The sequence below is a fragment of the Nannospalax galili genome, unplaced genomic scaffold (genome assembly GCF_000622305.1).
Source record: "Nannospalax galili isolate Female #2095 unplaced genomic scaffold, S.galili_v1.0 scaffold278, whole genome shotgun sequence".
NCBI lineage: Eukaryota > Metazoa > Chordata > Mammalia > Rodentia > Spalacidae > Nannospalax > Nannospalax galili.
In genome coordinates, this window is record NW_008347536.1 from 369,514 (window position 1) to 383,844 (window position 14,331).

Below are 14,331 nucleotides of genomic sequence, written 5' to 3' on the forward strand. Positions count from 1 at the left end.
ATATATATGCAGAAGGAACAACATGGATAAAAATAATTAATACACATATTAACAGGATAATAAGAAGTAATTATCCAGAAATGATGTTTGGTAAGGTTTGAAAAATGGAAGAGGATAATACTTATTGTGACACACCATCATCTATGCAGGGAACAGTGAGGATCGTAGTGGAAAAGGAGAAAAATTCCAGAGAAAGGGAAATTCTTTGAATCTTTTTTGCAGGATTTTATCATTATTTTTGAAGGTGAGTATACAAAGTGATGAAATTAATTGTAGGATTTTTCCAGCTCATTGGTCATTATAGCTTGTTTGAATTAGCGCTGATCCTCAGTTGTCCCACCTAGCACTCCTGTCCCCCATTACTGGCCCTTTCATCTTCCCAATGCTCCGTTCTGTTTTAATGTCACATACATTCTGTTAGCCTCTGTCGCCCACAACCTCTCTCCTCTATTAACATCTTTACCTCCTCTCTCATGGTTCCTTTTCAGTTTTGTGACCCAAATTCACAAATGTATACAGACTGAATACATGTACATTATTTTATAGCTGGGTTCAGCATATAAGATAAACATGTGACATTTGTCTTCCCTAGTTGGCTTATATCATTGACTATAATGGTTTTTAGTTGAATTCATTTTCCTGTAAATTTCATCATTTCATTTTTCCTTATGGCTGAATAAAACTCCAATGTGCACATGTTCCATTTTTTATGTATCTAGATATTTGCTGATGTGTATCTAGTCTGGTTCTATTTCTTAGCCTTTGTGAACAGTGTAACAGTAAACATGGATGTGTAAGTTTCTCTATGGCATTTTGACTTAGAATCTTTCAGATGAACAGTAAACACTATTATAATTGGGTCATATTGTACTTGTATTTTTTTTTTGGAGAAAATTCTGTGTGGCTTTCCACAGTGGTTGTATGAGTCTGCACTCCCAGCATTTCTTATTTATTTTCTTGATGCCAGTAATTCTTACTAGAGTCAGACAGAATCTTAAAGCACTTTTAATTCTCATTTCCAAGGAGGTAAAGAATGTTGATCACTTCCAAATATCTGTTGGCCATTTTTATTTCTTCCTTTCAGAACCGTCTATTCAGTTCATTAACCTTTTTACAGATTGGAAGATTTTTCTGGCATTTAAGTTTTACAGTTTCTCATATTCTAAATATTAATTCCCTGTCTGATGTATAACTGGCAAGCATTCTCCCCATTCTGAAGGCTGTCTTTTCACTATGGTGATGCTTTCCTTTGCTCAGCATATGACTTTCAATTTTATTCAATGTCATTTTTTGATATTTAGGATTATGTCCTAGGTTATCAAAGACTTTTTCAAGAAGTTCTTGCAATGTCTTCATCTTCAAGTATTTTCCCTAAGTTTTCTTCTTACAGTTTCAAAGTTTCATGTCTTACATTAAGGCCTTTGATCTGTTTTGCATTGCTTTGGTGCAAGCAAGTTGAGGGATGAAGATCAAATCAAAGATTAAAGGGGACAATATAATTTTTTAAGAGTCCATATGTATAGCTAAAGGCTATATAACAAGAAAAAATGCCAGATAGGAGATACCTTCTTTTGAGTTGTTGGCCAGGGTGGCCCAAGGGACTCCCAGATAGTAACCCAGCACAGAACTGGGAAAATGAACAGCAGACCCCAACCTTATCCAAAGGAATATTGACAACTGATTGCTGATAGATGAGAAACAGCAGACCTCCCTGAAATGAAGACCTCTAGATAAGATGAGTAGATTCACTGGATGGACAAGTAGTGGGGAACAGCTGGGGGTGCCGACAACACAGCAGACAGTAGCAAGGATGACAAAGTATAAGGGATCTAGTGGTGGGGGAGGCTATTGGAGGGTGCCATCTGGGAAGTGGGTGTATAGATGAATAAAATGGTTTGAAATGTTCTGTGTGATATACACAAAAAAAATCAACAAATTAAAAAAATTATATTTGAAAAAAATTTCATGTTAGTTTGCAAGAATTTCATTGAAAACTTTTGTGCACATTTACCAATAAAATTGTTGTGCAATTTTCTTTGGTTCATTGCCTTCTCTTTATCTGATTTTGGTATAAGGTTAGCCCAGGCATCACAGAACATGCTTTCAATTTTTTGGAATAGTTTCAGGAGTACTAGTTATGGCTGTTCCCAAATCTTAAAGGTTTGATAGAATTCAGCAGTGAATGCATTGTGCCCTGGGCTTTGCTTGTGTTGAGGCATTTATGAGTATTTAGATTCAGTTTCTCATTAAAAATATTTTAAAATTTTCTATCTTCTGAATTCATTTCATAAGCTGTGTGTGTGTGTGTGTGTTAGTGTATATGTATACGGATGTGATTGTGTATATGTGTCAGTGAATGTGTGTGTGAATGTGTGTCTCTGTATATATGTGTGTGTGTGTGTGTGTGTGTGTGTTTGTGTTAATCATTTCCTCTAAATTTCCAGGTTGTTTTGAAATGCAAGACATTTAAAATGGCTCATTAACTAATGTGCATCTCAGTTTCTTTGGAATTCAGTGTATCATCCCTTTTTCCTCTCTAAGCTTTTAAAATTTGGGCTCTCTCTCTCTCTCTCTCTCTCTCTCTCTCTCTCTCTCTCTGTGTCTGTGTGTGTGTACACCAACTCAGATTGGTCATCTTACAAAGTGTGTATTTCTGTTTTTGGTTAGTTTGGCCAAAGATTTTTCTAAACTTGATTACTTTTTTAAAGACTCAGTTCTTCACCTGATTGATTTCATGTACTTGTAATTTTATATTCTATTTCATTACTTTATCATTTCTTGTTGTTGACTGATTTTGGATTTTGCTAGCTCTTGTTTTTCTAAGACCCTGAGGTATTTCATTACTGTATTTATTTGAGAAGCCTTCTGACCTTTGAATGAAAGCACTGACAGCTATAAAATCTGTTTTTAGAAGTTTATTATCTATATTCTGAAGGTTCTGATAATTTTGTCTTCCATATCTATTTGATTCTAGAAATTTTAAATATTCCTTCTGACTTCTTCCATGATCCACCCTTCATTCCTTCTCTCTCTTTAGGATTCCATTCAATGTCTTCCTCGTTGTTACTGGCTTTGTTTACAATTTTCTTGACATGTACTTCTTTCTCTGTCAGTTTTTAAAGATAGCTGTCTAAATACAGCAATTTTGGTTGGCAGTTATTTATTTTCAGGTTTGTAATGGATTATCCTGTGCTTCCCTGTCTTTTAGGGATGCTAATTATGTATACATATGCAAACACATACATACAAACATGTGTGTATGTGGTAGGTATATGTGGGTGCTGATATATAATATATATTATATTATTCTCATGTGTTTGCATTTGTAGGTGTGCTGGAAAATTTCCCTTACATTGTTTCTTTGGATTGTATTTTGACATCTTGACTAAAATATATTCTTCTCTGATCTTGACTGATTAGAGTCCTAAATATGTCTAGTTTGGTTGTCATTTCTTTCTGTAAATACAGGAAATTTTCTACTACAATTTCACTGAAAGTATTCATGATACCTTTAGGTTTTACCTCTGTACCTTCTTCCACATAATGGACTGCAGTGTTTGGTCCCTTGAGACTATCCCAGACTTCTTGAACATTGACACAAGCTCGTTTACTTTATTTTATTTTAGTGGTGCTTGAGTGGAATTTTTCTTTGACTTTGTCCTCCATTCCTAGTATACTCTCTTTGGCTTCATTGAGTCCATTGTTGATGTTGTCATTGTGGGTTTTTATTTTATTCAATAAGTCTTCCATTTCCATTATGTCTTTTTTTTCAACATCTCAATTTGCTTGATTTTTTTCTTTCATGTTGTTCACTTTTCATAATTATGACTAATTTTCTTCATCAGTTTTCCTGACTTTCTCTCATATTTTGATGACTTTATCTCCAGTCGCTGGATTGAATTCATCTCCTTGTTCATAATCTCTTAGAGGTCATTGTTCATTTTACTAATAGACCTTTAAATATTCATCTGGCATTTTACTCATTGAATTTAATAGTTGTGGAATTATAATCTTTTGCTGGAGTCATATTGCTTGGCTTTTTAATGTGTCTTGTGTTTCTCGCTTTTATTTGTGGATCTGTTGGTTTAGATATCTCTTCCAGTTTTATTTGAGTTCCAGGCCAGCTGATGCTACACAATGGGACCCTGTCACAAAAACAAAACAAAAGAAAAAAAAAGCAAAACAAAAGAAATCATAATTCTTCTGCAACATCTAAGGTTCATGATTTACACAATATCTTTCTTTCTCAATGACTAGATTCATTACTGGAAACATGCTTATTTTCTCAGCTTTTTCTTCCTTCTCTGTGTTACTTAAATCTATTTCATTCTTTAAGAAATGTAATGTTGTTTTTCCTCGTATCCTCATTGTTTCCAGCTATATAATCTCAGGGCACAGTGTTTGTATCATCAGTTGGGACACAGCTACATTTAACTATTCCATTTGATTGTACACATATTTTGTGTTTATTTTTAATTTTTATTACATTACGTGTGTGTGTATGTGTGTGTGTGCATAAGCATGTTACAATGTTCATGTGAAGGTCACTTGACAACTTGTGGGAGTTGGTTCTGTCTTTCCACCATGTTGGTTCTGGGAATTGAACTCAGGCTATCAGGCTTGGCAACAAGAGCCTTTACCCTGTGAACCATCTAACCAGTCCCATATTCTCAATTTTAATTGCCATATTACAATGGATTTCTTGGATGTCCAAGTTACTATTTTACAAATATTTTTGTCAGTTACATAGTTAAGCTGTTTTATAGTGGTTATAAGTTTGCAACCAAATAGAGCAGAAGAAAAGGATTTTCTCATTGGTTTCACTGTTTATTTTGATTGTTCTAGTAGGGAAAGCTGAACATCTAGAATACTCTTCGTTACCCCAATAACTGAAGTTGGTTGAGTTCAGGCTGCCTAAAAAGATACTTTATATGTGCAAAGTATGATATAAAAATACAAATATTTAAGTATTATTTTTGTTTCACTTGAAAAAGCTGAAACTAGAATTCTAAATTCAATTTAAATTTAGGTTTCTTTAATAAAAATTTTTCCTCTATTCCAACCTGATTTACATAAGATTATATAATCAAATGTAAAATTGTTCAATGAAATGTTAGCGATTGTGAAATTTTCAGGTGGGTTTCTGTTTACCTGCAAATATACTAAGTTTTACTATTTACATCCAAATTGCTGCACCTAACACTGAACTATTTATGTGACTACTTCCACATGTGACTTCTTCAAGCAATGCATGAAGCATAGTTGACTAAAAATAAAAAAAAAAAAGACTAAATTACTCAGATCACTATAAAACCAATAATTTAGGCCTTTTGGCACATTTTCCAGAAAGCACCCTTTAAACTTTGTTAATTACAAAATAACTGGATTGTCCACCTGTCACAATCACTGGGGCTTCTTGTTGCTTTGAATTCTAGAGGTTAAAAAAAAAAAAAAAAAAAAAAACTGTTGCAGCCGGCTCACCAGGGTTTGGGCTGAGGTTTATGCTGGTGTGTTCTGCTTTGCCCTTTGCATTTTGTCTGCATTTGTCCTTAAAGTTTGAGGAACTCATTTGAGCAAAGTATCTGTGTTATGGTAGAGCACACAGAGGGGCGGATATCAGAAGGCCTGAATTCTAGCCAGACTCAGCCACCTAACCACTTGCTGAGTATAATTTCTGTGTAGACCTATGACATGCCTAACCATCCCTATTCGAATGATATTTACTCCTCCTAATAAGACACCAGCTTCTCAATCTAGCTAATTGTAGGTTGGTCACCATCTTTTATATTCTACAGCTTGCCTGTCTTGTAATAATATCCCCACATTTTTCATGTCAATCAATCTTGCTTAAATTTTAGAAAACAAAAAATAAGATTAGTTTAATTTAAAGAGCCTTTGGTTACTCAAAGTATAAAATTAAAAAGCATCATAACCTTTAAGGAAGAATGTGAAATGCAGATATCATTGGAGTCCTGATAGTCTCAAGAGGCAGCTGTGGAGGTATGAGAGAGCAGAACCTGCACTTAAAAATCTGTGAAAGGAGTTTCAGCCTTTGAGCACTATTAATATTTATAACTCTGAGTAAACAGAGACCTAATGACATCTATAGTTTGTCTATAGAATGCAGTTGATAATACTTAACTCAAGTTTATTACAGTGGAAATTAAATGAGATCATTTACATAAAAATCTTGCTGTGATTTTTCATACAGTTGCTTGTCAATATTAATCCTCATTTTTCATTGATTTTAGAAGATGATCATCCACGTAGGCATGTCAGCTGCTGTGGTCATTCTGCAGATCAAATTTAGGCAGCCATATTGTTGAGATTTCATGGGTACAATATTTCTGTCATATCTAGAAGATACCATCTCAGAGAAGGTGTCCTGGTCCTCTAGCTCTTATAATCCTTCTGCCTCCTCTTCCACAATGTTCCCTGAGTCTGAGGTATAGGAGTTACATTCCACATGTACCACTTAGGGCTGGGCACCCCATAGTCACTTATTCTTTACATTTTGACCAATTCTGGATCTCTGTAGTAACTTCTGTCTGCTGCAAAAAAGCTTCTTTAAGGAGTGGTGAGAGCCACAATTATCTGTGGGGATAAGGATAAGTATTAGAATACAGTTAGAAATTATAGTGATTAAGATAATGGCATTGGAAGGTTCTCCTCTAGGGTCTGTGATGTCTCTAGCTGCATATACGTGGCTGAGTTTACAGCACCAGGTATGAATTCCCTCCTATTCAGCAGACCTTAAGTCCAATTAGAAAGCTATTGGCTATTCCAAAGATATAATTGCCACTATTTTACCAAAAAAAATTAATTAGAATGATTATTAATCCCTCACCTCTAATTTTTGTAATGGGCCTGTGAATTATCAGTATGATTAACTACTCTATGATTATGGACAATATAAATTTAAATGATTTTTTACATACTTTCATATGTATATATGACAAGACTAAATCTCAATTGAGGATTTGCATCTTTTATTTTAGATCACCAAGCTATAAATATCATGATTATTACTATATAGTATAGAATACATAATATTGTATGTAAAAAGAATACCCTAAAATATTTTCAGGATATCATCTATACTGTGGAAAGTATACGTAATACTATATATATATGTGTGTTTGTGTATACTGTAGATTTGCATATATCTGTATATATATATTTTGACTTAAAACATAAAATTGTTAATCAGTGTGTATCTTATTTAATTTTTTTCCATGACATAATATATTTTATAATACATGGATAATATATTATAAAAGAGGTTTGTTTGACTCATTATTTAGGTAATTAGGAAGTCCAAATAGTATGGTGCTTGTGTCTAGATGTTTTATTATATTATGGGGACACAGAAAGGAAATCAACCACATACAGACATTGAGTAAGAACCAAGCTTTCTCTTTTTGTAAAAACTAATGAAAACAAACCTATCCTGTCAGACCTTATCCATTCCTAACATTAGTCAACGGATGTAAGTGGAATCCTGTCCTCTAATCTTCTCCCCTAGGCCTTACTTCTTCATATATATACAGTTTGTGTCCCTTAAAGTCCAGTGTTGGTCCATCCACTGGAACCTAGTTAACCTACAAAGAGTCCTACACTTGAAAGAGATTGACTCTCCCAGTCTCTGTACTAAAGGTTCCTTAGGTTGGGTTGAGATTTCTTACTTCCCCATAACTATGCTGTGATTTTCTCTTCTTTGAACTTGTGCATGCTGCCACCATTGTTGTGAGTTCATATGAATAACTGACCAGCTGTCTGGAAAACTTTATTTCCTAGTGGTTATCCACTGCCTCTGACTCATACAATCTTTACCACCACTCTTCCACAATGATCATTGAGCCTTGGGAGGCAGAAGTCTGATTTAGATGACCTATGCAGGGATAAGCAATCTGAAGCCTCTATCTTATTCTCTGCACTTTTTAGGGTTCACTTCTTAAAGTTCTTACCACCTCACCATGGCCACACTGCAGACCAACTTTCCAGCACATGAGCTTTGGGAGATAAACCAGATCCAAACCATAGCAGATGAATGAACTATTATATAGTGAGAAGCAAAGGGGAACAGGATAACATGAACTGAAAGTAGCATAAAAATACCAACACATTGTACTTAGGATATGAGTCTATATTGAAAAGGAGTCGAATTTGCACACTGAAGAGATCATTGCTCACTTGCAATCTTTGCGGCTCTATTCGCAGCTGTCAATAAATGGAAACATCTGAAGCAGTCTTACCTGACAAACACATGCAGAAAATGTGGGATACTATTTTATTTCACAGTAAGAAAGAATGAAATCCTGTCCTTTATTACAAGGTGGATGGGCTGAAGAACATTATGCTATGTAAATAAGTTGGGAACAGGACAAAATCTTAGTTTTGTTCTATCTCTCATTTGAAATAAATTTAATTTAAAATTACAAAATAAAAAAATTTAAGAACAGATAGTAGAACTTTAAAAACAGAAACTTTTCTGTGTCAAAAATAGAAGGGTCAAACTGCTTGCATTTTTATATTATTTTCTCTGTTTCAATAAAAATATAAAATATTGCACATAGTAAGAAATTACATTAGTCTAGGGATATGACAGTCTTGGGGTTTCTCTAAGATCTTGGACAACTCCAGCCACATGTATTTGGTTATTTTTATAGTTTCCTCCCATTGAATGGGCTTTTAGTCCAATTAAGTAGCTGTTGATTGCCCCGGAGATAAAAGTGCCACTACTGCACCAGTGTCGCATGCTGTGCCAGCCAGTGATGTGGTTATTTGGCCTTGAAGCTGGTGTTGGACCATCAACTAATGTTTTCCCTTGGCACCTTCATAGTGCTCTCCAAAGCTATGAGAACTAGCCTTCAGGGGAAGGGGCTTCAGGTCAGTTCCAGCTTTATTGCTCCAAATCCTGTGTCTAATGTATGTTCTGTCTTCAGTAGTGGGGTCTTACCTTCAAGTTCTTGGAGGCAATCAAGGGTTGTGGACATAGCCTGTGTAATTTTGGTGGTCTCTTGGACTACGCTGGTCAACAACCTTATATTTACAGACAAATGTCTCAGTCACCACTCATCAAAGAAGCTTATTTTGCACCAGTCAGAGGCTATTGCCAAGTACTACAACTGGTCACACACAGACATCATCTATGAATTTCCCAGTCCTAAGTGACACATCTGTAATGCAATGTCTACACCTAAGGCTCACAGAACCACAGAAGAAGGTCAAGGAAGAGGATACTAATGAATCTCTCAGTTCTCATTAAAGAAGCACCCTCATACAACAGAGGACCAGGAACACAAACACTCACAAATGTCCAGAGTAAGAGATTAAGAGTATGCACAATGCTGGTCCTTGGACAGAACTCCTTTATTAAACTTCACCCACCCAAGGCTCAGGGAACATCACAGAAGAGGTGGCAGAAACATTGTAAGAGCCAGGGAGGAGATGCATGACAATATGGAATCCTACAAACACCTGGGACTCTGCTCATATGATTCTATGGCAATGCTGTCAGCATACAGAGGTCCCATGCAATTCAGGCAGACAAAAACCCAGCATAGAACTGGAAAACCCTATAGTTATCTGAAGAGATATTGGCAACTAATTACTGCTAGGTGAGGAAGAGCTGACCTTCCTAAAAGGGACTCTAGATAGGCTGACTAGACCTCAGTGGATGAACTTTCATTGGGGAGTGTCTGCAGATACTCACTTGACACAGTGGGCCTTAAAATGGATGACAGAGTATATGGTTCCAGTTGTGGGGGTATAGAAGGGTTCCAGTGGGGATGGGGGTGTAAAAATGATTAAGATTGTTTGAGATGTTCTGGATGAAATACACAAAAGTTCAATAAAAACAGATTTTTTAAAGTATGTAATATTAATGCATCCATTTATAATGTAGCTAAAGTACATTTTTTTGAAAAATGAACAAGTCAGTGAAAGATCAAGTCCTCAAGTTCAAGTAAGTCCCATACCATCCAGTGATCTTCATGCCTCATGTTTGGCTTTTTATTTCACCTAATAAATGCAGTTTCCTCATTTCAGTTTATCATTTTGTATGTACATTTTCATACAGGCAACTATGGAGAAAGTGGGATGGAGGCTTTCAAAGATATGTCAGCCAAGGAAGGGATTTGCATCGCTCACTCTTACAAAATCTACAGCAATGCTGGCGAGCAGAGCTTCGACAAACTGCTGAAAAAGCTTCGAAGTCACTTGCCCAAAGCCCGAGTGGTGGCCTGCTTCTGTGAAGGCATGACAGTGCGAGGTCTGTTGATGGCCATGAGACGCCTGGGGCTAGCTGGGGAGTTTCTGCTGCTGGGCAGGTAAGTGGCAATGAACAGCCAATGCCAAAAGTTTGACATTTCTTTGTTGCGTATGGACCATTGTGTTAGAATATGAATATGACTGGCTGAAATAGAGCTTAAATATCATAAAGCATCACAGAACCTAGAGAAAATAATGGAAAGTAAGTAGCTGTAATATGTATTGATTGATAATGAAGGCAGGAGGAAGAATGTGAAGATGCTGACTTCTTAAGTCCCCAAAAGTGACAATAGGGAATGATACACTTTCTTCAATTCTTAATGATGCCAAGAGACACAAATGTAACATAAAAATTTTTGGTGTTACTTTCTAAAATGATTTTGAGAATATCTAAATAAGCTTACTTTATAATTCAGAATCATAGAATTTTGGATTTAAAGTAAGATTTTTGTTTTCAAAACTAATTTTAAAGAATTTGAATAGTAATTCAATAGCTGGTATTCCAAAAGTGTCAATAACTTGTTGAATCAACAACATTCCTACTAGACAAGTATCTCAAACATTAGTTTCTGTGAGGGATTGACTTTAATTATTCAGATATTTTATTTAATTGACACAGCTCAGCTTGTTCCCTGCTGATACAACTCAGAAATTTTTTTAGTCTGGTTTTCTAAAGAAACATTCCAAAGCTAATACACATATATGCTTATATGTAGTATAAAAATATATGTAGTGTGCACTATATAGATATACATGTGAGATTCATATCTGTGTACCATTTATTATAAGGAATTAATCCATATGTTTAAGGAGTATGTGAACTCCCAGAATCTGCATTTGGAAAGCCAAGAAACTAAAAGACTCATGTGTAGTTCAGGTGCCAATACAGGCCTGCACTTCATTAGAGCTGGCAGTATTAACTTCTGTCATGAAAACCAGCAAGTCCTATACCAAGAAAAGTCTTTGTCATAGACCACTTCAGAAGGCTGAGAAAGACCAGTGTCCCATGTGTTGTCCTCAGGCAGATATCCCTCTTGTGTAACCTTCTGTTTTCATTCATGCCTTATCTGATTAGATGAAATTTTTTCGAGTGTGTGTGTGGAAAGGGAGAGGGAATTGTCTGCTTTACTAACTCTGATTCAGATTTGTTGATTCAAATGATGTCACCTGAAATACCATCACAAAAATGCCTTAATGTTTATTTAAATATTTAAGTACCACAGCTTGGTCAATTAAATGCATTAAGTTTATCATCACAATTTAAGAAGATACCATAGTCTTGAATATGTGAATGAAGTTCATTCTAGACAGGGAACATTAGGATTGGCATGTAAGCTTCTTCCATTCTATCCTTAAAGAAGATCTCGTGTATCAAATATCTTTCCTGAAAAGCTATCGTTTACTAGGAAAAGCATAGGAGACCTCTCCTCTTTTGATATTTCTATCAGCAATAGAAGGCCATCTCAGTTGCTGTTACTTTTTGATAGTTTACAAAAATAAAACATATTTTCCTTGTTTTCCAAATGCTTAATAGACCTTCTGTGTTCAGACTTGACTCCTGATGATGTAAATTTTTTTAGTCAATTTATGCACCTTATTATTTTTTGACTGAAATGATAGCAGTAAATTGATGTTATTTTTGTATAAGATCATACATTCTTCATAATATATTAGGTGAAGCTTCTTTCAAACTGATGTCATACATTTTGTCTAAAGTATCTTTAATAGCTTCTGTACTTAACTTGGCAGTGGTGATGAATCATTTGGTCTCATAGACTAAAGAATATGCCCATTGACAATCTTTTCATATTCCAAAGGACCATGTTAATAATGAAGTACAAACAGGAAACAAATGGTATTTTGAGTAGTATTAATCAAATTGGACCAAAAATTTTTATACCAAATAATGTATTAAGCTCTTTACATGAATTATCTCATTTATTCATTTGAAAACTACTGGTTTGACAGTCTGATTTTTTTTTCTAATGGAGGATAAAAGATTCCACAGATCCTATTGGCTTCTGTGGCCAGAATTAGATGACAAGAATGTAGGTATTACACACTGAAAGTAAATATTTATAATATTTTCCATTTTCTACTTTTATTTCTATTGCCTATTATACCACAAAATAAAAATTCAAAGATTTTTATAACCTAAAATGAATTCTAAATATACTAAATATAGAAAATTCCAAATCAGTTAATCAAAAAAGATCTTCAGTTAATTTCTCAATTTCTCAGCCTCTTTATTGATTTGTTATGTAATAATTATATTTAGTTGAGCACTAATGCACTTTATCTTTTAGCAATTTCATTAAACCATATCCTTTATTCTGAATTTTAAAATATTTCCTTGTAATAGCCTCATCTGGCTTCTAATTTTCTCTGGAAGACCACCTGATAATCTTTCAAGTATTTGGAAACAAAAATATGATCCATGGTGTTCTATTTTTCTCTGAAACATTTTTGCTTCTTTGATTATGTTTAATATGATGGCACTTTGTGTGTTAGGAGACCATTTTCAGAAGCATTTGTCAAAGTGGACCGGATGTATTGTAATCAAATATTGTATTAAGCTCTATGTATGAATTATTTTATTTAACCATTCATTTAACAAATACTGAATACATAATTTTCATTGAAATGCTTGTGACATATGTGTGAATGAAACAGAAAATACTTTTTATTTTTATAGTATTCCTAGACAGTGATGCAGTATGAAAAAATCCATAATGAGCTAGAGTATGGTCATTATCTCTATTTTGTAGAAAAATTACCTTAGACTTAAACATTTTAATGATATGATCATTAAACAGAAAATAAATTTTAAATGTTGTAGGACAAAAAGTAGAACATCTGTTCTTTTTCTTTGTATAAATGAGGGAGCTGATAACCACAAAGTTGAAATCCAAGGCTTAGAGTCATACAATAACCCAGCAGCCATGACTCAATCCAGTACTTTTGCTTTGCTTTATGGACCTGACTTCTACAGAGTAGGACAACAAATCCCTGGTTCCATGTGCTGCTTCCTAAAGATCCCTATCAGTTTACCAATGCATCCCCCTAATCTCAGCGCTGCTCCTTCTGTTTGTAGGTTTGTACTTGCAAGAATGGTTCTTGGAAACTAGAAACAAAAGCTCATTGCTCAAGAGTCCCATATTTTATATTCGTTATTACTTGTAAGCCTTTCTAGATGTCTTGGGTCATTGCTATTTAATAGGTTATTCAGTTAACATATTTGGCAGAACTAAGAAAACTCTGCTGCTCAGGAAACTGCATCCATCAACAAATCTTTCCATCAGTGCTACAAATCAATAGACTGTTAGAGACACAGAGACACAGACACTCAGCCTTCACATTAAACTCTGTGTAGTGTGTTGTCTTGATGTCAATAAAATCAGCTTGTTCAGGTCCATGAAATAGCCTTGCTAAACACTGTGACCTTATAGAAGAAAGAGACCAGAACCTCAACCATGATGATGTTTCTAAAGGGGCTTATTTTTTCTCGAATGTACACACCGTCTTATTCTAGAATTGGAAATGTAACACTGGAGCTATAGTATATAAAAGTTATGCCAGGTGTGGTGGCACACGCCTTTAATCCCAGCATTTGGGAGGCAGAGGCAGGCGGATCTTCATGAGTTCAAGACCAGCCTGGTCTACATAGTGAGTTCAGGTCAGCTGGGACTACAGAGAGACCCTGTCTCAAAAAAAAGACAAAAAAATAAATAAATAAAAGTTATAAACCTCAATGTGAACTTAAAACAAGAGTGTCCTTGTTAGACAACAAGACAAAAAAAAAATCTGAAGTTCAGGCAACAGATTTTTCCATTAAAAAAAGGAGGCCAAGTGATACATGCTCCATGCCTCCACTCTCATCAGACAGGTGAGTCTGTCCCTGGTGAGAAAGGGAGAGGGTGCAAATACATGAATCTATATTGTTCCCTCATGGGCAGGGGAAATTTCTCTTTAGTACACTTTATTGAAATTTGAAGACTAAAACATTTATCTCTCAAGAGTCCCTTCTGAGGTTGGTTTATTAATCTGATTTTTCAATGG

The 14,331-nt window shown here is 35.0% G+C and overlaps 1 protein-coding gene across 4 annotated transcripts in view; it reads left to right on the top strand.

Moving 5' to 3' along the window:
• Positions 1–14,331, top strand: part of Grm5 (glutamate metabotropic receptor 5) — a 553,026-nt gene that overhangs the window by 215,331 nt on the left and 323,364 nt on the right. For all 4 annotated transcript variants that reach the window (XM_008844122.2, XM_008844124.2, XM_008844125.2 and 1 more), the window contains exon 3: positions 10,082–10,331. In XM_008844122.2, the coding sequence (XP_008842344.1) occupies positions 10,082–10,331 (250 nt within the window). The remainder of the gene's footprint in view (positions 1–10,081; positions 10,332–14,331) is intronic.